General features: G+C 37.5%; 2 protein-coding genes across 2 annotated transcripts in view; both read right to left on the bottom strand.

Moving 5' to 3' along the window:
• LOC115443894 (myotubularin-related protein 5) overlaps positions 1-10022 on the bottom strand; it is a 30990-nt gene extending 20968 nt beyond the window's left edge. Inside the window, exon 1 of the mRNA XM_037447589.1 lies at positions 9908-10022. The gene's annotated coding sequence lies outside the window, so the exon portion shown is untranslated. The remainder of the gene's footprint in view (positions 1-9907) is intronic.
• A 974-nt stretch (positions 10023-10996) lies between these two features.
• The window catches only part of LOC119193833 (myotubularin-related protein 13-like), a 50226-nt gene continuing 34238 nt past the window's right edge, over positions 10997-26984 (bottom strand). Inside the window, exons 4-12 of the mRNA XM_037447590.1 lie at positions 14883-14999; positions 14437-14656; positions 13795-14036; positions 13271-13521; positions 12742-12933; positions 12336-12444; positions 11934-12070; positions 11582-11693; positions 10997-11386 (exon numbers count right to left, since the gene is read on the bottom strand). Coding sequence (XP_037303487.1) covers positions 11198-11386; positions 11582-11693; positions 11934-12070; positions 12336-12444; positions 12742-12933; positions 13271-13521; positions 13795-14036; positions 14437-14656; positions 14883-14999 — 1569 coding nt within the window. The 3' untranslated portion in view covers positions 10997-11197. The remainder of the gene's footprint in view (positions 11387-11581; positions 11694-11933; positions 12071-12335; positions 12445-12741; positions 12934-13270; positions 13522-13794; positions 14037-14436; positions 14657-14882; positions 15000-26984) is intronic.

The raw sequence follows: 26984 nt of genomic DNA, 5'->3' as shown, positions 1-26984 counted from the left end.
AGTACAAAGTTATGTGCGTATTCTTTGTGAATGATTTCTTGTTTAAACGGAGAGAGAAAACGTATTGAGGAAAAACTGCATACCCGAAAAGTTCTCTATAAGAATTTTGAGAGTATGTGAAGTCTACCAATCCGCAATAAGCCAGCGTGGTGGTCTAAGGCCTAAAATCCCTCTCAGTAGAAGAGAAGGCCAGTGCACTGAGGTAGTGTATAACACAGGGCTGATATTATTATTATAAATAACATGAAGAATATATTGTGAGGCATTTTTCTGCATTGTCACATACCGCTAATTGGGCAATGGAACTTAAGAATATCCATACAATACTCATTACACAACATTAACAATTAAGAAATTGTTGAATAAGTTGGTAGAAAATATATAGCCCATAACCACCGCATAATAAATACGAATCTATAGGTACCTCATTTATCAAAATCGGTTCAGTGGGAGCGACGTTACATTGTAACATAAAATAGATACATACACACATAGGGTGTTAAAATTATTACCCTTCCTCGTATAAATAAATCATAAATAAGTAACTAATGTCTATACTTTGCCACATCCCTTGTCTACGGAATACACTATGTATCGAGGAATACGAAGTTAGAAACGGAAAAAAAGCGACAGTCTAAACATGAACTGCGCTGTGATGAAAAGAAGCTTAAAAACATCAGTGCACTATTTTATAATATTAACTAGGTATTGCTCGCGGTTTCGCACGTGTGAAAAGCCTTTTCTAATAAAAACCTAAATCATTTTAGCGTTCCATAGCGCCATCTGAACGACGCAAACGCCATCTACCTAAAAATCACAAAATTTCAATTAGTTCCCACAGGAATAGGTTGCCGGGATAAATATAGCCTATATGTTAGTCCAGGTCATATATTATACCAGGTCATAATTATTGTAACTCTATACAAGAAAGACTTGAAAAAAAAAAAGTATATACAAAATATGTGATGAACAATTGATGACAAAAAAGTAAGCCTGGAGTTTCTTTCTGCCTTTCTTCTTTGGGTAATCATTGCTTAGGCAGCTAGTGAAAGGCTGGTAGGTTAGCTAGGCTAGGGGTCATGTACTTACAGGTGAGGATCGCGACGGGTTAGCCTTATATTTCCCCCTACCTGCCAACCCGAGCTAGCTACTTTGTTTTACCTTATGCCTTGTATTCCATAAGAATTTAATCCTTTGGTTTTGAGTGTTATTCAGAAATAATAATAATAATTCTTATAAGAGCTGTAAAGCCTCTTTTCGCGATCCGGATAACAAATTACACGCATACACCATACAACTACGCAATATCAATGGAATGCGAATAACAGAATAGATCGTATCCATTGTGGTGTATGAAATTTTTTAAACTATGCGCAGGCGATAACGAACAACCGATTAATCGGACCGATACGATCTTAATAACGTGTTGACACGACATAAAGGTTATTTAATGAGGGGGTTGTGGCCGTAGAATATGAATTCCTCAGTCATGAAGATGGTGTATTTCGTGTTGTGCTTTATACATATGGCAGCCGGTTGGGGCTTGAACGATATTATGATTGTAAGTCATTAATTCTGAACAACCCAATTGTACTTAAAGTATTTGTTTATATCCTATTCCTTGATAATTCAGAACGTTGTAAGAAAATTCTGTCTTATTCTATATGGTATCTACGTATAAACCATGTGCGAGCCAATATTAATCAACTATAAGAAGTAATTATTTGTATGTGAGAAACTAATTTGAAAGATATCATAAATATTTTTAAGTCCCATGTTCAATATTGCCATAGTCAAGAATACATAATTAACCATTTTTAATACATATAAAGTATATATTTAAGACTGATAAGAAACAATACAGTAATATTTGTTTCCTTATCTAGTCAATTTTCACTGTACCCATTAAAATATATCAGTAACACAGGGCGACGGCATGTGGATGGCCAAGAAACTATCAAAATGTCCGGATGACAAGAAGTATAACACGAAATTCTTAAGAGCGTTTACGTGCCGCGCGTGAAGTCAACTATAGGTAATTCTTCGCAAAATTCACTCACACAGAACCGTGTGTAGCTGTGTGCGTAGAGTTAGCGCGTCGGCTATCTTTATAGTCAGACCAACCAATTTTCATCTTTTCGCTTTAATTATCTAATTGGAATGTAACTTATGATTTATGAATTTATGATAAATGAAGAATTCTATTATTAAATATATAAGAATTCATCATGAAATAGTTTATATGTATCATTTTGTAATTATAAAAAAAAATAAACATTTTTAACAAATTTTAACGGCAATTTTACAAATTGTTATTTTCACTTTTTAAATGCAAATGCTTAAAAAATTTAAGCATTTGCATTTAGAAAAAGTACCCTTAGTAAAGTGGAGCTCATCATGAAGCCGAAAGATAGGCACCAGAACTCCGTAATCAGACAATAAATCAGGAAAATTACTGTGCTACGATGTTTATAATGGACCACATAATTACTCCATAGATCTGCAGTTTTTAATATTTAGCGTATTGAAAGTTTAAATTAAGTCATTAGAAATTACATATTGGAATTTATATTTTGAGTCAGAAGGTGTATGTAATGAGATGTCATTTTTAGATGTATAACTAAAAAGTGAGAAATAAAAGACTTCTTTTTTCGGAAGTTGGTTATATTTTTTTGGATAGTTTTTTTTTTTAATAGGTATTGCTTCTCAGTGACATCGATCATCAATCGATCGATTGTACATCCATGTATAACAATTTACCAGTTTTGTATCCATAGTTTTGCATAATATTTGCGACACAGGACGAAGCAAAATAGTTGGTTCTGTACTTTTTTTTGACCATCAGCAGTCAGCTTTGACTGTAAGTATGGAAATACCGTCTTTTACATCGCCACATGCAACATCTTCTAAGTTAAACATGTTGTTTCGACCGGATTCTCATGAGCATTGACGAACCCGGTAAACTTTGGAGTGCTGTAACAGCGTTTTAAATGAATGAAATAAAAAAAAAATATAGGGAACAATTTTCCTCAAAAGATCATTTACAAGTTAGTTTGAGGTAATTTTTTTGTAAAATGTAAAAAAAAGTTATAGAGCAAAAAAGAAAACTTTTATATTTGTAGGCAAAACAATTTGCTACAAATTATGACTTTACAAAATTTATGTAAGACGCATAGTTTCCGAGATATCGCGAAAAAAGTGTTTTCACCCCTTTTTCCATGATGGCGCCAGGGGACAAGGGGGGCGACCTCACAAACTTGAGATTAAGCTTCTATTGACCCCCCACACTTGTTCTAAAAATAAAATTGGGTCCTCTAAAAAATACAAAGCTCATGTAACATTTCAATGGGCTAATTGTTTTTAGCTGAAGGTGGTAGCTCAAGGTCCATTTTCATACATTTTGTTTCGGCTTTAATCTGGGTAACTAAACAAGTATTGGCAAGTAAAGAATTTAAATTCACGTCTAGTTAGTGATTAGTTCTCGCAGTTGAAGAAAAATGTAAAAATAATTAATAATCATGGATATTTCGGCCTTTAAAATTTAATATGACGAAATTTTAAAGGCAGAAATATCCATGATTATTAATTATTTTTACATTTTTCTTCAACTGCGAGAACTAATCACTAACTAGAAAAAAACTTGCCAATACTTTGCCGAAATGTATGAATTACTAGGTTCCATTTCTTTCCTTCGAGTAACTGTTGCTCAAGTGTTTAATGAGTAAAAAGCAACAACCATAACTACTGACGCATGTTATAACATTAGTACATCAATCTTTTAGCTTTTGCTTTAGCCGAAGTTTCAGCGTTGTTGCGTTTCCTTTTCTTGCCTAGAAATAGCTTTACTTCCCATTGTGTCTGAAACATAATAATATAATAATAATTTATAGTAACTACTAAAATTATTGTCACTCATTAAAGAAAAAAATATTTTACTTACTAAAGTACTAAGATGTGGCAATCACTGTATACACGTGACTATTTTTTCTACGCACAGCAAAGGCCGACTGGAGTCTGGCCGGAGCGACGAGCGATACGTCCTCTCTCTAGAAAGCCTCAAGGCGGACTAATTTGAAACGATTTGCGCGTTGCGTTTTATAGTTGTATTTAAAATATTTATAGAAAAATAACAGAACTAATTTTGTTGAATTTTTAAATTGTATGTTTTTAAGGAGATGTTCTTCTATTATAGTAATCCAATATTATATTCAATTAAGTAAGATATAGTGATAAAAAAAAATCATTTAAATGACCAACATTTCTGAAATTTTCGAATTCTTTGAATTTTCATTTCTCATGAATTAAACATAAAAAGATATATTTTCTCTACTAACTTTTTTCTTCAGGATCTTTTTAGTTAGATAAAAATAACATATTGTTATGTTCCTTAGTGGTTTAAGATATTTTGAGCTTCGAAATAGACGTTCGAAGCGCAAATTTGAAAACCTCTGTTCAGTAATCATTAAACAATTTACAAATACTCAATAAAACTAAAAATTTTCTCTACTAACTTTTTAGACAACAAAATTTTCTATAATAATTACTAATTCATATGTTTTTAAAATAATGTTTTGATGGATATTATCTCCTTCGAAAAGTGCTGTTTTTGAGACATACGGCGCGCGGATGCGTAAACGCTCTTAATAACTAAGAAGAAAGTAAATCGGACGCATGACGGCTTTAATATCCATGGAATGCTAGATTTCACTCTGGACAACAGCATCGGCGTGAGTTTTTTTAATTATGTTATAAACTTTGACACAATACATGCATTCTTTTTCAGTAGAAAACTATACTGCTAAAGCCAATTTACGCGCTATCGTATCTTGAACGTGATGATTTTATAGATGATGATGATTTTAAATAGTTTTTTGTATGGAATTTTGAACTACGCCCCGCGACCGTATATGGAACTAAAATCCAGCAATGTGAACATCGCTCATATAGACTTCGAATAGCGGATGACGTTCACATGGTAACGGCAAACTGACATATGCTATAATAAAACTATAATTAAACAACTATCAATATGTAAACGTTAACTTCCTTGATACGAATAAGCGTTAACTCATGCTAGGGCTACCAGTTAGTGGGTATTACACGTTACTGTTTATAATGCAATTACAATGTCGACGAACGATGGACATTTACAACTTTTTTCCAACAGTACACCAATTAACTGCCGACTGCTAGTCTGGGATCCGGAAGATCCCAACCGTTCCCTAAAACCTATTCCATCATAAGCTGTCAGCGCATCTATTATTCTATTGCAATAATCCATGTTTATGAACCATAGAGATCATTTAATATTAAGTAAACCAGCTGATCGTTCTTCAGGTTATGCAATAAAAAATATAAACATTATGTTCACCATATCCACGGTTGTCTAAGGTGGGACAAAGCAGTCCGCTACTTATTTTATTATATGCTACCGCCAGCAAAACAAATAGATTTTAATTGTTTTCAGATCTTCATAGAAGCATGCAAGTATATGGACGGTGGCTGCAAGCGATACCAAACGTTCGCAGACAACTGTGCGTGTTGTTTCTTGAAGCGGCACGCGGAGAAAAACATGAGGGAACTGTTCATAATGGGGGGTATTGATCCACCAGAATGCCCTCTGCCACAGGTGAATTTTATTCTATTTACAGGATAATTTTGACGTTGCGTTACTAAATGAAACCACATACTTATCTTCTTGAAAGTAACATTTTAAAATAAGCTACTGTATCCGTAGATTTAAAATAAAAACGTTTACATTTCGAATAAAATAAATATCAATAAAATATAATTTTAATTTTATACGTTCTAACTAGCTGACCCAACAGACGTTGTCCTGTATGAACTATGAATTTGCAGCGCGCATTCTGTCGATCGCTGACAGTTATTTCAAGCCACTGACATTTATGTACAATTATTATTGTCGTTAAGTTTTCTTAAATTTTCAAATTTTCGGCGCAATTTTTTTAATAGTTTCTTTCATAAGAACCTTCTCCTGACAATAACAAACACAATAAAAAAAATTGTGAAATCGGTCCAGCCGTTCAAGCGTGATGGCGTGACCAAGGGAAATAGGGATTCATTTTTATATATATAGATGCTAATGTATACATAACTATACATATACTTACTTATACGCTCGCTCTTATATAAAAAATAGCTTTTGCTCGCGGCTCCGCCCGCGTTATAAAGTTTTTCAGGCTAAAGTTTTCCGTTATAAAAATAGTAGTTTCCCGGGAGCCTATGTTCTTCCCAGGGTCTCAAACTGTCTCCATACCAAATTTCATCTTAATACGTTAGGTAGTTTTTGAGTTTAACACGTTAAGGCAGACAGATGCAGCGGGGGACTTTGTTATATTATTTAGAACTTTTTAAGTGAAACAATCCCGTCATACATCATTGTTGCATAACTTTAACCGTTTACGCAGCGCAGGCAACGGAAGCTCTCAAAACTCATAATTTTCCCCGTTTTTGCAACATGTTTCATTACTGCTCCGCTCCTATTGGTTATAGCATGATGATATATAGCCTATAGCACTCCAGGAACAAAGGGCTATCCAACACAAAAAGATTTTTTCAGTTCAAACCGGTAGTTCCTGAGATTAGCCATTACTGCTCCGCTCCTATTGGTCATAGCGAGATGATATATAGCTTATAGCGGTACACAAATAAAGGGCTATCCAACACAAAACGAATTTTTCAGTTGAAACCGGTAGTTCCCGAGATTAGCCATTACTGCTCCGCTCCTATTGGTCATAGCGTGATGATATATAACTTTGAGCACTTCACAAACAAAGGACTATTCAACACAAAAATATTTTTTCAGTTCGAATCGGTAGTTTCTGAGATTAGCCATTACTGCTCCGCTCCTATTGAATATAGCGTGATGATATATAGCCTATAGCTCTCCACGAACAAAGGGCTATCCAACGCAAAAATAATTTTTCAGTTTGGACCGGTAGTTCCTGAGATTAGCCATTACTGCCCCGCTCCTATTGGGTATAGCGTGATGATATATAGCCTATAGCACTCCACGAATAAAGGGCTATCCAACGCAAAAAGAATTTTTCAGTTTGGACCGGTAGTTCCTGAGATTAGCCATTACTGCCCCGCTCCTATTGGGTATAGCGTGATGATATATAGCCTATAGCACTCCACGAACAAAGGGCTATCCAACGCAAAAAGAATTTTTCAGTTTGGACCGGTAGTTCCTGAGATTAGCGCGTTCAAACAAACAAACAAACAAACAAACAAACAAACAAACAAACAAACAAACAAACAAACAAACTCTTCAGCTTTATATAATAGTATAGATTCTACTACTACTTCTCTAATAAATATGTCGCAGAGGAAACATCACACTTTTAGTCAGAAATACACTCACGCATACGCCATTTTCGCACTAACTATAAAATGATAACAAATTCAAAAAAATAACTAGCACTTTTTAAAAATATACACTTTTTTTAGTGAAAATATACTGGATGATTTTAGGCACAAAATTAGCAAAGGTAAAGACATGTATGTGGTTTTATTTATTAACGCAATGTCAAAAGTACTCTTCCTAACCTATGACTTTCCCATGACTGAACTAACATAATATAGATGTCTCCTAAGTAAACTATCGTATCTGTAAAAATTACATTTTTTTTTATCATGTCTTTATCTAGGTACTGTTTACTACCAAACACATAAAAAAACATTATTTAAATATTTTATATCTTAATATTTTTCAATGCGAAAAAATGTACCTAAAAATTGACGAGTAGGGCAAGTGCGCCACAGTTAGTAGTCGTATGGCGCACTTGTCCCTGATCCATATATAACCAACCTTTTTTGAGAATAAGTTTTACTAATATGAATTATTATTATTAAAATGTTATACTTAACAGCAGAATTTTTTGTACTCATGGTATTTTGTTTTGAGCCGACTTAAATAAAAGGGCGTATTAGTTAATTCGTTTTTACAAAAGAAAAACTGAAATACCTTAGTCTAGAGCAACTTTACGTGAATAGGTTGCAACTGTTCGATCAGGCACGTTATCTGGATATAATGCAGCTAAAACATATCAAATGTCATAAGGCCAAATTCTAAGTAGTTGAGTTCGTAACGCATTCAAAATTGTTAATTCCTACATAATTGTATGTCTTTTTTAGTTTTTAGAAATAAAATGGATTTTATATTAGGGCTACCATTTTTTTATTCCAACATATCCGCACACAAAACTCTAACATAGCAAAAAATTATATATCAAAACAAATTCTAAAATGTTTTCAAGCCCTGATTTACGTATATATGGCGTACTTACCCCGAATTTGATTTGACAGCCATAGTTTGTTATAATATTGAGTGATTAAAAATTATCCAAGAGCAATGCGAGTAAAACTTATTTCTCTATGGACTAAAGTGAGTGTTTTCTTTATAATGTTTCATATTGGCGTTTTTTTTACACAGGCGCACTTACCCCATTTCCGGAGGCAAGTGCGCCTACTACCATTTTTTTTACTTTGAGCAAAATATTATTAATTTATGGTCCGATTTCCTTGAATGGCTATAGGTTGTTATCACAAAATACCAAATATTCTTAAATTAATAAAATTACATTGTTAAGTCAGCACAAAAAGAAATTATTTTGCATTGAATCCAGCTATGAGAATTTTATGGCGCACTTCCCCCGACTGACCTTATACCATAACAATTTAGAATATTATTATGAATTTATCAGGGAGAAGTCAACGTGACCGACTACATTTTCAACTATGCCGCGTTGCCGTCAAAAGGAATATACGGAACCTATGATACGAGAGTGTACCTTCATCATCCAAAAGTGGGGATGCAACCGCCAGAGATAGTAGCTTGCTTATTAGTAACATTGCAATTCGATAAAGATGTTGGCGACGATTAAAAGGAACATTTATTTATTTTATAGTCAAATGGTATGTCATTGTATAATATTTTAAAATAAAAATTAGCCAAATTCAGTTTTTGTTTTTTAAGACTAAAATGGATAAAAATGTATTGGGCAGGAGTGACCGAATTCAAATAGTTCAATTACAGCTACACATCAAATAATTAATGCAACAAGAATGCTGCTTGTTCTTGTTATTCTAAACCTGTAAGTACAGTTAGCCACAAAAGTAACTGAACAAATTCGAAATTTCAAATCGCCTTTGAAATTTTGTCATTATCAACTATCGTTTTTTCTTATCTAAAATAAACTCCAAAGTTAAATTGACTTACAATAAAGAAAAAAGAATATTTCGATTGAAGTTAATGTGTAAAAGTTTTATGAAGTTTTAAATTTGTTTAGCTACTTTTGTAGCTAACTGCACAATCGATCCAGATCTCATTTACGGTATTTATTATTTATACTCGAAAGGATGTACAATGGTTATGAATACCATCGCTCTTTAGGCTGTCAATTAAGGCATAGTTATCATTATAATAAAATTTGTATACTGATATACACGAATTTAAATATCGCGCCGGATGTATTCTAATTTGACGACAAGTATCGCCTGTTATTGCTTTTTTTGTAGTGTATATCTTAAGGGAGATGTAGGTCAATTTCAGGTTAATATTTCATGGCCATAGATAGTGGGTGTACTTAATTATGTTTGATTTCTAAAATTTTCCCAATTGTTAACTACGAGATAGTAGTAATACACCATTTAAAATAAGTCATTTGAAAATATTTTATTATATTTGTATTCGCTAAGATAGCGACAACATACATGTGGTGAGGCTGTCAAATAATACAAATATTAAATTGTGACTACATCGAGCGTCATCGGCTATAACGCCGTGTGAGTAAGAAAGAGATATAATGTCGATAGTCGATTATCGACTTGCGCGCGTCCGCGTACCGACACTCGAACAGGACAGGGGTCAGGTGAGTGGTGTTACCTGACGAGCAGCTCGAACTGGTGGTGGTGCAGCAGGTGCTTGGGCGCGGGCAGGCGGCGCGCGAGGTCGCGGGTGAGCGCGGCGCGCGCGGCCGGCGCTCGCAGCGCGCGCACCACGCCCGCCAGCGACTTGCGCGCGTCCGTACCGACACTCGAACAGGACAGGGGTCAGGTGAGTGGTGTTACCTGACGAGCAGCTCGAACTGGTGGTGGTGCAGCAGGTGCTTGGGCGCGGGCAGGCGGCGCGCGAGGTCGCGGGTGAGCGCGGCGCGCGCGGCCGGCGCCTGCAGCGCGCGCACCACGCCCGCCAGCGACTTGCGCGCGTCCGTACCGACACTCGAACAGGACAGGGGTCAGGTGAGTGGTGTTACCTGACGAGCAGCTCGAACTGGTGGTGGTGCAGCAGGTGCTTGGGCGCGGGCAGGCGGCGCGCGAGGTCGCGGGTGAGCGCGGCGCGCGCGGCCGGCGCCTGCAGCGCGCACCACGCCCGCCAGCGACTTGCGCGCGTCCGTACCGACACTCGAACAGGACAGGGGTCAGGTGAGTGGTGTTACCTGACGAGCAGCTCGAACTGGTGGTGGTGCAGCAGGTGCTTGGGCGCGGGCAGGCGGCGCGCGAGGTCGCGGGTGAGCGCGGCGCGCGCGGCCGGCGCCCGCAGCGCGCGCACCACGCCCGCCAGCGACTTGCGCGCGTCCGTACCGACACTCGAACAGGACAGGGGTCAGGTGAGTGGTGTTACCTGACGAGCAGCTCGAACTGGTGGTGGTGCAGCAGGTGCTTGGGCGCGGGCAGGCGGCGCGCGAGGTCGCGGGTGAGCGCGGCGCGCGCGGCCGGCGCCCGCAGCGCGCGCACCACGCCCGCCAGCGACTTGCGCGCGTCCGTACCGACACTCGAACAGGACAGGGGTCAGGTGAGTGGTGTTACCTGACGAGCAGCTCGAACTGGTGGTGGTGCAGCAGGTGCTTGGGCGCGGGCAGGCGGCGCGCGAGGTCGCGGGTGAGCGCGGCGCGCGCGGCCGGCGCCTGCAGCGCGCGCACCACGCCCGCCAGCGACTTGCGCGCGTCCGTACCGACACCTCGAACAGGACAGGGGTCAGGTGAGTGGTGTTACCTGACGAGCAGCTCGAACTGGTGGTGGTGCAGCAGGTGCTTGGGCGCGGGCAGGCGGCGCGCGAGGTCGCGGGTGAGCGCGGCGCGCGCGGCCGGCGCCCGCAGCGCGCGCACCACGCCCGCCAGCGACTTGCGCGCGTCCGTACCGACACTCGAACAGGACAGGGGTCAGGTGAGTGGTGTTACCTGACGAGCAGCTCGAACTGGTGGTGGTGCAGCAGGTGCTTGGGCGCGGGCAGGCGGCGCGCGAGGTCGCGGGTGAGCGCGGCGCGCGCGGCCGGCGCCCGCAGCGCGCGCACCACGCCCGCCAGCGACTTGCGCGCGTCCGCGTACCGACACTCGAACAGCGCCGCCACGCACCCGCTCAGCACCTGCGCCATGTACACACGCACTTTACACTACCTTCATACCAAAACATTAACAACACATGTACCATAAGACTTAGTGAAGCTATTATGTTGTGACAAAAAAATTATTTATGTAACAATTCAGTAATGACTAAATCAAATTTAACTTACATTAAAAGTAAGCCCATAACTTTCTACTAATTATAACACACAAAATACCTCTAATCTTCTGGCGGAATTTGTTAGTAAAAGCTGCCCATATTCGCTGGCGCCGGTCGGTGGCGCTGATAAAGGTACTATTCTTGGCTGCGGTGGCCTTAATGCTGTTAATCTGAAATGAAAAAAAATACGATGCTCACAAATATTATTATATAAAAGCAAATGTGTTTTAAGCACATACAGCCCAAATTTATAAAAAAATTATCAAAGTATATTTTAAGATGTTTTTACTGGCAACATTGTAAAACAAATGTCACTAATTTCAAGATATCGTTTCAACACGAGTCCTCCTGTTTACTTGGTTCTAATGTGCTCCCGTAATGTAGCAACATGAGTAGTGTGGTGTGCGTACTTGTGCTCGTTGCCGGTCCTGGCGGCGAGGTCGTGCAGCACGTGCGTGACGGCGCGCGCGTCGAGCGCGGGCAGCGGCGGCTGGTGCACGCGCCCCGACGCGCCCGCCGGCGGCCGCAGCACGCGCTGCTGGAACGCCTGCGCAACCACACATACACATTACAAAACATACAACTACACACCAAGTGTGACCTCCGACTAATCTTAATAAAAGTTCACATTATGACTCAATGCAGTAAATTAGCTCAAAACTACTTAAAAATACTGCAAACTTTCTCTACAATTATAGTTATGTACTACAAAATATTCTTATGTTTTTAGGGTGTATTTATAAATAATATAAAATATGTTGTTATGATATTTATCATAGCAAGTATTAATTAAGAATGAAATAGATTTATACCTGAGGATTTGGATTTTCATTTAGATGTAACTGCATAGCTAAGTCCTGTATGTGTTGTAATTCTAATTCTGGATTTAATGATTCTAGCCTCAACTGCTCCGGAAGATTTCTGAAATAAAAATGATTGATTGATAAGACTTCAAATGTATTTTCATGTAATTTTACTGAATTTAACTGAATGACATCATTGTATCAGGAACATTTTTTATAGTTTAGTCCAGCAAAGGTACAAGTTAGTCACCTAAATTTACCTCATAAGCTCGAAAACAACCACACCATCGCAAGAATTTTGAATGCATTACTGCCCTTAAAGGAGGGTAATGACTAATGTGGATTAGGGAAGAATGTTTGAGCTGTTGACTGATTTTCTTTAACTTCATTGTTACTATCGCCTAATCATACTCACTGTACAAGATCGTCGAAAATGTCAGTGGATCTCCACGGGGGACCTCGCTCCGCCACCAACCCGTTGAAGAACATGGAGTCTAACAGGCGAACCGCGAAGGGACACTGCGACAGTCCCCGGCTCCCCAGGAACCCGAGTTTGTGGAATGTCAGAACCGGAGATGGATGGATGCGGATTATTGTCAGACAATGCCTGGAAAAAATTATAAAGATTCTATAAATTGGATTATGCAAAGAAAGGAGCGTAATGATGTATAAAAAAAAAAACAACTTTTTTTACTTTTTCTTTTTAACCATATTAGACTTGTCTGTATTAAAATGATAGTTTATAATGATTTATGTTTACGCGAATGTTAGACATTAAAATTAAATTATTTATCGGATTTAGTCCGTTAGTCCCCCCGTAACCACGAAAGCTGCAAAATCTTCGTAACGTCTGGAGAAAATTAAAATATAAAAACCGTTATAACATCCGAAAAATAGTTTCATTTTAATGTATAACAGTAATAAGTGTTTAATGTATAACCTACCTATACCCTTGCAGCAATTTAGCCAAGGTCCTCATGAACACCGCCCTGATCTCCTTATCGAGCATGTGAGGTGGCGAGGCGGAGGGCGGAGGCGGGGCGAAGGCCGAGTCCGCGGACCGAAGCTCCGGCTGTAGCACCAGGGCCAGGGCGTCTTGTAATGATGATAACAGCTTGCCTTCAGGTCGGGGGATGTTGACACCGGCCGGTATGTGAAGAGAGCCTACGTCTAGATCCGCTACGATCACGTCCAACTGAAACGATGACATCAAATATGTAGCTTTAGAATCAAAGTAATCAAAAGAAACATAGTTATTATTTGTGGCACTAGTTATTAAAGGATTAATGAGATTAATCAATTAGTATTTTGTGTGGCCGAAAGATTGGTAAATAATACAGTTGTAGGCTCAATTCGAAATTCACTGTTGGTTGATTCAAGAAGACTAAAAGAACTGAGAAATAATAGTTGAATAAAGATTTTTTTTGTGAACTTGTGTTCTTCATTCACCGTCCAAGCCACCACTCACCAGCTCGGACACCTCCTCCTTGAGACTGGAGTGCACGCCGATGAGGAAGGGCGTGGGCGTGGCCAGCACCTCGCTGAGGCCGGCGGGCAGCAGCGGGATGTACACGTGCGCGTACCGGAACGGGAACATCAGCGCCGCCAGCGCGCGGCACGCCGCCGCCAGCCGCGCCGCCGCCAGCGACACCACCAGCACCTTGTGCTCGCTCATCACCGCGCACCACAGCGTCACCGCGTTGTGGATGCCTGCAAACCACGTGATACGAATTACCAACATGTAGAATTACAATTGTATTGTATTCATAGGTTGTTTTTTTTTTCAGGTAAGAAACCACATGTTACTAATTAACAACATGTAGAATTACAATTGTATTGTATGGTATTTATAGTTTTTTTTTTTTTATTTCAGAAAATGCCAGCTTCTTTGGTGCTATTATTAAGGCCAACAAATCTGTGATTTAAAGTCTTTGTACATGAATTTAAGAGACGTGTTGAAAGTAACAATATCAACGCTGTAATCGATATATTAAATGTACTACTGCATCCATCGATGCAACCGAGTACTGATTTATCTAGGTCGTGACTCCAGCTCATTATATTATTGTTTCTAAAACACATAACTGTATACTAAACCAGCAATCCTCACCTAACAACCTAAGCAGCATATACACGGAGGTGTGGGTGATGGGCATCGGCGGCGCGGCGGGCGGCTGCAGCGCCTGCCGGTCGCCGGCGCCGATGCTGAACCGCACCTGCGGCCCGCCCGGCTCCGGCACCAGCACGCCGCCCAGCAGGTTACCCACCAGCGTCTCCAGTGGCACGCCCAAGTTCTCCACCCATACTGTGTAGATTATGCCTAGGCAATTCTGGAACATGAAATCAAGAGCAATATATAAATAGGATTTTGTGCCTTTTTATGTCACCAGATTTTTGCATCTACCGTCTGCCATATAGGATCCATAATCCGAGAACTTGCCATTACTTCATATACGAGTACGATATAAGGATAAGTTTAATGCAATCCATTTATTATCAAGGTCACTGTATTATCTAAGTATAATGTAGTATAATTGTCTGTGCTACAGTACTTACTCTGAAGGTGTCGATGTAGTCCTGCCGCGACACGATGACGAGACACTTGGGCGCGTACATGATGCTGTGGTGGGTGATGTTCGACACCGGCCTCGACGACTCCAGCGACTCCTCGTCCTGTAAAAAACACACAAACATTCATTATTCTATTATGTAGATTCATGTGCAAAAGCGCTTGCTTATATTTAGTGTGATAGGAATTTTATAGATTACATATTATTAGGGCCCGGATAAATATGTATAAAAAAAAACAAAATATGTACATATAATATGGACCAAAAAATCTAAAATATGGCAAAAATATGGAGTATAAAACAACAATACCTTTCATTTTAAACATTCTTTATTTTGAAAAATCAGTTACTGTTACAGTAAGAGTTATATTTAAAAAACAACTTTAAAAAAGGTAGCGAAATGTTGAATTAAAATTCTATAAAAATTATCGTTTCATCAAAAATAAATCATTTTTCTTTTACTCTATCGCGGTTATTTATATTATATTTTTATCCCGACGTTTCGGAGACTTCGCAGCCCTTTCGGACCTCCAACACCTTAATCCGCCCCGTGACCATGAAGGCTGCAGCCTTCGAAACGTTGAAAGAAAAATATAATATTATGTAATAGCGCAAATGTAGGTACGTAAAAATACACCGACGTGCAAGCAGCTTAAAACGTCACGTACGTATAATGTTTGAAAATATGGATGATGGTGATATGTTTTTGTAAAATATGGACTTAACCTTAAAATATGGAAAAAATATGGAAAATAAAAATTTGTTTTTCACAAGCCAACTACGATAATAGATGTAGAGAATAAGTTCTAGCACGAAAATCGCGTAAATTAAAAATATGTATTTACATATTAATCCGGGCCCTGCATATTATACTTTTTATTAAGTCCTTTAAAGACATCATATAATATTTTATTTATTTATGTTGTTTTAAACCCTTTATTGTACATTAAGGCGTATAACAAAACTAAATACAATAGAGACTACACTTGAACAACAAGTAAAAATGGCTATCTTACCGAAATCGGCGACAAACAAACCTTGGAGGATTCAATTAACTAGTAAAAGAATCCAATCCAATGAATAAGGATAATAATAATACATTATTATTACTGATTAGTGACTACGTAGTTTCAAAATTCGAATTCAAACGGAATTTTGCGCAGAATAAAGCGATAAACAAAATGTAAAGATCCAACAATTTCATCAAACATACTGCCAGGAGGTAGATAACAATACTGGCACTTAGGTTAATAACATAGATTGTTTACATATTCAAAATAATGTAGATAGATATTAGATAATCGTCCATCCCGTCTAGACGGTACAAATTATGTTAATCAACATTACATGTGTCCTATTTATTTGCAAACAAGTTTTAAAAGTGACCTCATAAATACGTATTTCGATATTCAATAAACAGTGAAAATTTGTTGCCTAGAGCATTTTGTTAAATGAACATCATTGGCAATTAACATCTACGAGATGATTAAATAGCGTGCGTAGAAGATGCGAAGTAAATATGCATCTACGCTGGTGAGTTATCAGACCGATTCTACCTCGAAAGATACGACCGCAGTTTTGGTAGCGGATTTATGTATTGGTATACCTACAGTAAAGAGGTGTGGTCGCGCCAAATTTCGCGTTGCGGACTAGCTGCTCAAACCAGCCGTTATCGTGAGCAGAAACACTAAACAATGTTCTAATATAACGCAATTTTAAATATAACAAAATTTTTCAGTACATATGTAATTTTACTCTTCACTTATTTATGTGTAACTATTTTCTGTTCCTCTTGAATAAAATAAAATTTTACGAATTTACGGAAAAATACACGTAAATGGCTACAAACAAACCCATCCCATCACAATAAAATCGAAGTTTTTTAATAGATTCCAAAGCGCTCCCAGACTATAAAACTTGCATCGTAATCTCGCCCACAATCCGCCGTAACAGCGCAAACAATAAAAACCACATAGCATGGAACGTAATCCCGGTTTTAATTGCACTAAAGTACTTTACCGAGAGTATTGGTCGTATACGAGCGCTATTAAAATGGGGAAATGGGAAATTTTTGTGGGATCGCTCCCCGGGGCGACGCGGGAAAGATGAAGTTAGGGCTGCCATCCGACCGAGTTTCGCGGATTTCTCCTAGTTTCTCATGCCCCTGGGTAGCCCAAACTGGACTTGTAAAGTGTACGGAGTTTTAGTATCCAAGAAACTGATATTTATTATTTTATTTGTAATTCGATAGAACGAGGGTATATCGTGTGCAGAGTTTTTTTTATTTCGTCTCAGCAAATCGACCGCACTGCACCTGATAGTAAGTGGAGTACGGTCCAATAGAATGTCTACTGACGAGAGATGATTACACCTCGACAGTCGACATAATTATGCCGGCCTGTTTGAACGCACAGGTTGATCCCGGAACGCGACACACTTACGTAGGCTACTATAGCGAGTATCAACACCTTGGGTCCGGTGTTCGCTATACAGGGGGATATAAAACATATCTTACCACCAACAAATACATTCTACATGTACGAGTATTCGCACAATTTGGCATGTCTATCGGTAGTAGGTAATTTAAGTATTATCAGACCTACTTCAGGATGGTGGGCTGGCAATACCTGTGGAATTTCATCTCGCCCGGTCGACGAGCGCCGTCAACAATAAAGATCGAGCCGGGCGCCCAACATCGTTCCGCTTTCAATTGGACATTTGGAAACGGCAGACATATTTGCGGTTTCATGGTACGGAAATATAGTCCTTTTTTATGGCTGAGTAAAAACCGAATTTCCTAAACTGACAGTGAAATGACACGATTAGTGATCATATCGTATCTTATTGTGTTAATAAGGGTTATAATATTTATGGCGGTTATTGAACCGCAATAGTTACAATTTAAACAGATTTGTTGATAATTGAATAAACCAACTGTACAGCTTAGTGGCTTAGGGACGGCTTAACACTATTTCGACTCATTACCGACTAAACAAGATAGAAACTGCGTGTAAATTGTAATCCGGGATGCAAACTGATAACCTTAACACTTAGATAAAAGTTGGTAGTCACAAATATTTATAAAAATATTCATCTCAGACAAAACATTCCTTAATATCATAACAATAGCGTTGAAATTTAAAAACTATGGCTTTATACCTCATCGATGGAGTACCCGTTTTTACATAACAAAATGTAATATTCCCTTCACAGACATGCCTTCAATATGTCCAAGTATTTGGAGTGAAATTTATCGTGCGTCCCAGGTGCGTAGGCAGGACGCTCCCAACTGTGGCTACAAGGCCGTCTGACCCACTATATTTATATGCCTAGTTGTGTAGGCTTGAAGTAGCTATACTCCTGAATGTCGACATCAGGTCGTAAGACCGGTCAAACCAACAGAACCGTTACACTCATCCCATTAGTGAGGTAGCGACAATACAGATTTTACCCATGAAAAATTACTTACTACCAAACTCTTTAGCTTTATAGATTTAAGCTATACAATAAGTGAAGGGATGTAGGACTGGGAAATCTATAATAAAGAGAAAAGTTTGACACATAATCACACTTAATAGTTAACACGCATATTGTAAATTAAGGCACGACGTGAAACAAACTTTGTTTTAATTGTTCGCTAATTCTTTCCATTTGTTAAATCGTGTCGTACGTATGCGCGAGGCTTAACAATCGATCCGCCCCTGCCCTGATATAGATAACCCAATGATTCGTGAAAGTGTGAAAATAAATTTGGCATAGCCACGTGGTTCCATATTATAGCTTTAGGAATCGTTTTATACGGCCTTAGATATAATAAAATGCTAATGCAACACCGAGTTCTATCATACAGTCGGTTTTATGTATTTCAATATATGGATATATTTATATATGCCCCACGAGTTATACAAATAATACTGTAGTGTTAACAATATTATTTTTAATATGATTACTGAATGGAATATTCCTTATAGGTAATGACTGGAATAGAATGGATGGATATTTTATAAATACCGGGAACGCATTTATACAAAGGAAAACACGTCAATGACATTTAGTACATAAATTATTCTTTAAATCTTTATTTGCAGTCACTATTTCAGTACTCTGTTATCACGTGTATGACTAATCAGAGTCGTGAATAAAACTATTGTTTTGCTGATATGCAAATGGAAATGAATACCTTGTATTTTTTTATCGAAGCATAGGCAATAATGACCCTTTGAACAACTACTTTGCCTGAAAATAAAAACCTTTAAGTCCATATTACCAAATACCTTATGTTACGGGTTCAATATAATATACACGAATAAGATACATAGGTTTCTATTACAGAAAGAATAACAATTTTGAAATAGGGACAATTACTAGTAGGGGAGTTAAATGCTATATCAAAATGACAAACTAGTTTGATCTGTGACTTTGCTCGCATGAAAAATCGCATGAAAATCTTCGGGATAAATATTTTCCTGGCATAGAAAGTAGCATAAGGCACTCAGGATGACTGTAGCTTCCTATTAGTGAAAAGAAATCAAATCGGTTTAGTAGTTGCTGAGATTAGCGCATTCAAACAAACTGTTCAGCTTTATAATATTAGGAAAGATTACCAGTAAAATTGGGATACGTTACAGTTTATCCACATCATTTATATATAACCCGTAGGTTAAGAGGATTTGTAAACTGTCCAGGAGTGATTTATTAGTACAACAAAGATATCATTTTTTTTAATTAAAAAGAAAGATAGTTAAGCGGTAAACCATTTTATCAATATTTAATCCTAATGAGTAATCCTTGCGATTTGTCTCAGTCGACGTCGATGAAGCGAATTTCCGCTGCACGGATACTGCAAGATTGCCATCTAGCTCGCGACGGTAAGGTTCAATGAAGTATGTAATATTATAATAATATTAGCCATATATTATACATTAACACGCTGTTATAAGAGCCTCCACTACTAAGAAGAAGGCCTTAGTCCACAACACTAATTTATTATGGGTCTATAAATTAACCTATAGAATTAAATGGCGGTCTTCTGTATGCCAGAATTTGTCTTAGTTACCGATTTGTTGCTGACTGCTTCCGAACAGCACTATTGTGTTTCAATTCTCATCGTAACAGACATTATAATAAATAATATTATTGCTATCAATTACGAGGTATAACATTTATTGGCAGTCGTACAACTTATCATAGGGAGAGTAATATATCCGTCCGATTTAGATAAAAAATCTAGGGAAATCCCGTAAAATATAGTAGCTGTACAATACATACTGTCTGTCTTATTGTACGCGAATATAGCGATAATGACAGACTTTGGCATAAGGCACACACAATATTGCCATCGATCCTCACATTTGATAGCTTGAATAACAAACAAATCTTATTATTTCCATTGCACGAATAATTCTTGACTTAAAAATATAAACCTAAAATCCCAGTATCAAAAATTCATCCCGACTAAACCTATAAATCAGCACACCAATCCGAACACTCCAAACTGATATTAATCCCATTGTTCAGTCGCAGACAGTGAAGTTTAGTTCCGGTTCGAGTCTCCGCGATCCGATGCAGTGCCGACTGGAGCGCTTCCGCCGGCGTCGCGGATATTGCACAATTAAAACCGCGGTCCGACCAGCTGTCGACTGCTGATCGGATGAACTGACTTATTGGAATGCAATGTCGTTTTGGCACGTCGGCGTTAAAGGTAAATTTTAGTCGTGCTCGAAGGACCATTTTCTAAAATGATCTGAATCGTATCACAACTGGATAATACTTTATGTAACAACTTGTTTTATGGTTATTTTTAGGTAGGTACATAATGTAAGTATTCTCTTTATAGAAGAATGCAACGACCGAAACAGTATTCCGCCCGACGGTAAAATATCACCATTGCCCATGACATCTACAATATCGGAAAAACAGACAAAGCATTAAAAGCCTTTATAATGGAAAAAGGTCTATCTTGAAGCTATCTGTACCTAACGATGGAAATAGGTCTCTAGAAATCTCATTAAAAATTTTCAACTTTAATAACGAGACATTATCAAAATAATACCAGTATTATTTATCTATAGTAATATAAAGCGGAAAGATTTGTTTGTACGATCTTTCGTTCGCCTTATGGTAAGAGATACGACCGCCCATAAACAATAGAAACACCACCCAACACCATGAATTACAAAGTGTTGTTTGCTATTCCACTGCGCTCGCCATCCTGAGACATGAGATGTTAAGTCTCATTATGTCCAATAGTCGCACTGGCTACAACACTAATCCAAAATTACTTAACCGATTATAATAATTTTCTCACCAATACGAAGTTCCTGATTGCAATAAGGTATGAAAGGCTTTACCATGCGCGTATAAAAAATTAAAGACCGTAGTGTGTGTGTGCTACAAGTTACTTTAACCCGGGACGCTAGCGAAGTCACGAATAAAATCTATTTATAACAACCTAATTTAATAACTATGCAAATTGTAATGGCATACACCGCAACGTGCGAGTCAAATGTTTTGTAATCGATACAAATTAAATAAAGCGCCGGCCACACATGCAGTGTTTGCCGAGCTAATGTGCTGTTATTTCAACATGTGTGCTGTGCGCAAATGTTAACAGCTGCATGCTGTTACGTCACTACACAGTGTACGTCAGATTAGCGAAGGGTTACAGTGATAATGATTATTAATACTACTAGCTGACCCGACAGACGTTGTCCTGTCTTAACTATGAATTTGCAGCGCGCATTTTGTCAATCGCTAACAATGATTTCAAACAACTAACAGTTATGTAAAATTAATATTGTCGTTCAGTTTTCTTAAATTTTCTAATGTTTCGCTTAACTTCCTTATTTTTTTCTTTGATAAGAACTTGACTATAATTAACACAACAAAAAATAATTAGCGAAATTTTTCTATCCGTTCACGCGTGTTGCGATGACCAACGGAAATAGTGATTAATTCTTATATATAGATTTACAAGTTGTCTAGACGGATTGGAGAAGGCTGGAATCTGCGGCGTCTGAAAAACCCCTGAATAAACTTACTAGTTAAACGTTTTGATATTTTATGTAACATTAGGCATTGGATAATACGTTTGCATTTATTTGTAAATCGATGTTACCATGGCAACGACGTATGCAATAGTAGGCATGCTACAGCCAGATTTGGCTCATCTCCATATCATTAGGAAAACCAACCATATGATTTGTGTGTTTTAACATCGTTTAACTTCAAAGTCAAATATAAAAAAAAAACATCTAAATATGCTTATAATTCAACTAACTTTCAGATTTTACAAGCATTTAATAATACTGTCAGTCGGACTTTAATTTCATCATATAAAACTGAAATATATTCATAAATAAATTTACAACATTTTTTACACTCAAACATTCTAATAATCCACCAAATAAAGATTTACTTTTAGTCAAGGCATTATTGTCCCAAACGAACAAAGAGTTTTCAGTTCGGTAAAACAAAGGCCGACTGAAAAGTACAGGAAAAAGGTAACCAACAGCCAAAAGCGAAAGCGTGCACAAATAAAAAGAAAACAAGAACTTTTTACATTTACCAAAAAGTACATTAACCCATTTGCCTTCCTTTACAATGCGAGAAAAGGACTAAAGGTTTCCAAATAGGGATTTCGATTACTACGAGCTAAAACCGAACAATTCGTTTGAACAATGGTTATTGAGTTACGTAAAAAACTATTGGTTCCTTTTGGACTAAAACTCGCTACGTTTTACAAAAAGAACAAATATTTATTTATTAATGAAAATTCTTTTTGATTTTTTAGTACAATACTCCTGAAACAACTGACTTTTCATCAGAGAGCCAATGGAACTCTAAAGTAACCCCCGCATTCAAACATATGAGTACATTAATAGATCAGAAAAAACGAAGCCGCTAACTACTGAATACATGAATCCATATGTATTTTGCATAATGAAACGAGCTAATTGACTAATTCATTGGCACATCGCTCGCTAAATACCATTCAAACAACTACCTTGCAGAATAATAAGGGACCGTCTGTTTCGTTCGTAACTCTTTAGGACTTCATCAGCTTAGGGATTAAAAATAATTCGATAATATTTCAGCTCTGTAAAATGTATGAATTTTTTTTAACAGATAGGCAATAAAGGGCTCAAATAGACAGTTCTAGAGCTTTAATTTATACATAATTACAGCACATCAAAATATGCGAATTACAAAGCGTACACTAATGTTTATTTATATACCTAATCATGTTACAAAACCGAGAAAGCAATCACCCAATCAAGTTTATTCGGAATTAGGTACAAAAACTTGTAAAATTTCCATAAAGATATAGGTCCGAAGAATCTAGATATTTCTAGCATGAACGTCCGCCACCGATAACAAGTTTTTACAAAGTCGCATGTATTGGTAATGACATTTGTGCAAAGGCCACACAGTTACATCACAATTAATATTAAATCCTCAAAATATACGTGACTCATTGGTTCATTTATTTATGAATGTTTGGAAGTTTGATAGAATTAAACACGGAAACCGCTGAGAGGGTTTAGATCTTGGGTACACTGATAGGCTAAGCCCTAAATTACATACTTTTTATTGTGGAAAGTACAGAGTGGGCCTTTATTTCGGAAAACGGTGATACACCAGAGCTATTAGCAAAACCTATATTCATATAAAACTATATTAAAGTATTTCTCAGAATAAATGAACTTACATAACGATTTTTTCAGATTCACCTGTTCTTTTTTTTTTGTTCATCTTATTTAATACATTCCTTTTTTATATTATTTGATAGAACAAGACAAATGAGACAGAACATTTCGTAAAAAACTATTCATTATGCGTTACGTAAATTTATTGCGAGAAATACTCATTAACATTAATCAACCGAGAAAGAAAACCAAATCAAAACGAATTCTCATTTCGAGAACATCCCCGTAGACAAACGACTAGGAAAAGAACCTTCGGCCAATCATAATGGTATTGTTAGCCGACGCGAATGTGCAAGCATTTCAATTATGGGAGCAATGCCGGCATGGAGTTCCCGCGCACCAAACATTGCCGGAGTGCCGCCGGGAATTCAGTTCATACCAATTATATCCTGTTTCACTGATTTGGATGAAAGACGTCTCAAGTAATTTTCGATATTGATGCTTAGAAAACTAATTCACTATGACACAAAACACAGAATATTCATTTTAGAACCAAAAAATCTTAATCAAAACCATCTATATATAATATGTACAACGTACTAGATTTGGCGTTCCGAACATTCATTGTGTTCAATTGAATTGAACTGGCATCCATTCAAACTGATTTTAGTATGGTGTCAATATTGATGCTTTTGGTCGTGTACGGGGTAGCGTTCATAATATAAAAACGCGAATCTAAGTGTAAATCTGCATGTGAATTAAATATATTAGTCAAATAAGTAAAATGATTTGTTTTATAAATGAACAAATAGTTTACAACAGTGTCGTTTGGTTGCCATTTTAGTTCAGATTTTGAACAAATAGTTTATATGGACGTGCGTGTCTATAGAATATACGTCAATGAATCAACATAAAACTCCAGCTAACGGAGAATAACTGTATCGTTTTTATTTTTATTTCTTTCGGATACGTGTTTAAATCACACGTTTCTTTTAACGACAATATATTGATAATGAATAAAATAATTTCCCGTTATCCGAATAAATAAGGGGGAAAATGACATGTTTTATCATGGAATATTTTTAAATTGCCAGCCATTTTAAACGGTGTACGATTATGCGTGCTATGCGGAAACACTAAAGCCATAAATTACCAAAAATACATTTGTGTTATGTAACTTAGAATAACGTCAAAGAAATATCTCCACAAGTTAAAATGGACTGATATTTTTACAAATATTGTAGGCTTAAATTAACAAATTACAACTTTGTTAACAGTAGATAAAGTCTTAATTCATACGCATAGTCAGTTTTGTTGGCAGAGTGCAGTCATCGCTTCCTGCGATCAAAGCGCATAACTAACTCCTATACAGGGAAATGTAAACTTCTGTCTATTCGGAGATTTTTGGTGCTAATCTAGTACTGATTGTGAAAGTAGAAATGTTTACGCGTTTATTAAGATCACAGAGTTATTATCTCGTTGGTTATGGTATACTAATAGTAGAGATGCATAAATAAAACGTATATTATAGATATGCTCCGACGGCGATTATACTATAAGATGTCCAACTCCGATATCAACTTTAAAAGACAATAATATTAGACTTAAAAAAACACTACAAATACGACCACTAAAAATAAAAAAAATGCATTAAATTCAATTATACTTCATAGCTCTGTCTGCCGTAAGCAAACTTATAAGTCTGCCTACAGCTAACAAAGCGAGAAATAGTTTATGAAGTTATCCGAAGCACTCGCCTTAATGTCACAGTCACTAAACCAGCACATCAGAACCGAGCTACCTAAACACGATTAGCAAAGTGCCTTAATTTGCAAATCAAAATTTGACAAACACACCATCAAATTAGCAACAACCACGAGCGTTTCTCAGTCACGTCCCACGTTGGGAAACGATCGCAAATTGTGCGGAATTAACACGTAACAATGGGCACAATTAGTTAGGCTGAACGGCTCGTGGCACGTGCTGTAATACATAGTTGTACTGAACTGGATGTTTATAAAGGGATATGGGTTATGTAAACAAACAAAGCATTATTTGTACACGAAAATGGCGCTGGATGATTTGGTGTGAAAATGTCCAAGTAATATAATATATTGTAGACAAAACTGACCAAACAAAAGCTTTAATTCAGTAAATATCACTGACAATCCAAAAGCTATTTTCATTGTTCTTGATGGTAAGTTATACTTGACTTAAAATACTTGAAATCGTTTACTACTCAATCGAAGGTCGAAATCTATGAATGACCTTAAAGAACGGAACCAAAGAATCATTCATTCTGATGTAATCACACATTTTGATGTCAGTCCTTGACTTGGAACCATAGAACTCGGAAGTCTCGTCCCCTCATAGCCTGTGATACACTGACGTTGTTCACGACTGAGTAATAATTAATGAGTCTTATAATTAGAGCCCTAGGGAATGCATAAAGTGGCCGACTTATTCCTCTTACCCATATCTACGTGGGGCGTGGGGTAGTCAGTGGCCTATTTGTCAGGCTTACGTCCGGGGCGGAAACTCATAAACAACGGTATTCATATTTTTCCAAGTTTTTTATTATACAATGAGACACATAAGTTTTTATTCTGTGTATTTTAGTATAAAAGTTGCTGCCTGCTGGTGCATCATTAAAATATAAGTTATGCCTACTTTTATGGTTTTAATCATAGTATGTACCCCACGTATTTTTTTTAATATGAGTGTAGGGAACGAACCGACCGAAACTGAGGAGCAGTCACTGTAGATTTGCAACGCTCTCTCACATGGAGGAGACACACCTGTACCTATACTTCAAGACGATTGACTTATTATATGTCAAAGCTGAAGATATACACATATTATGTACCGCACATGGGCGATCACGATTTGACTCAACAGTACAATACAATCATTTTACAGGAATATGTTTAGTAAGCTCATTCGCATTATGCGCATTCTCATCGCCAGACGACCGGGAGCGACGCCCCCAATTAAATCATCCTCAAAAACGTACATACAAATCATAAAACAGTTCCAAATATCCTCACCGACATCGCCAACGGACCATTAATTAGTCTGATACATGCAAAAAAAACTACACCATTGGCCGTCACACGTCTAGGCTGGACAATCAGACAAGCTATTTTCAGACTTGTTAGCGAAGACATAAAATCCGAGACTGTTAATTAAAGAGGCCAATTTAGACGCCGGGAATAGTCACGGTGGATTTATGTGTTTAGTCTTTGCCCGTGACTCGGTCTGTAAATTCTGATCACGGGATATTTATACTGTGTGACAGGGAATACCCTGAAACATGATTAATACTAGTTGACATCAAAGATGTAAGTGATGTTAGTTATATGTGCCTGCCATAATATAAACAAGAAATAATATATTGTTTGTAATTACATGAAACATTATTGGCATTTCACTGACTTGTA

Source organism: Manduca sexta, chromosome 7 (genome assembly GCF_014839805.1).
Source record: "Manduca sexta isolate Smith_Timp_Sample1 chromosome 7, JHU_Msex_v1.0, whole genome shotgun sequence".
In the NCBI taxonomy this organism is placed as follows: domain Eukaryota; kingdom Metazoa; phylum Arthropoda; class Insecta; order Lepidoptera; family Sphingidae; genus Manduca; species Manduca sexta.
The sequence above is the reverse complement of the archived record's forward strand: the minus strand, read 5'-3'. Positions and strand labels throughout refer to the sequence as shown.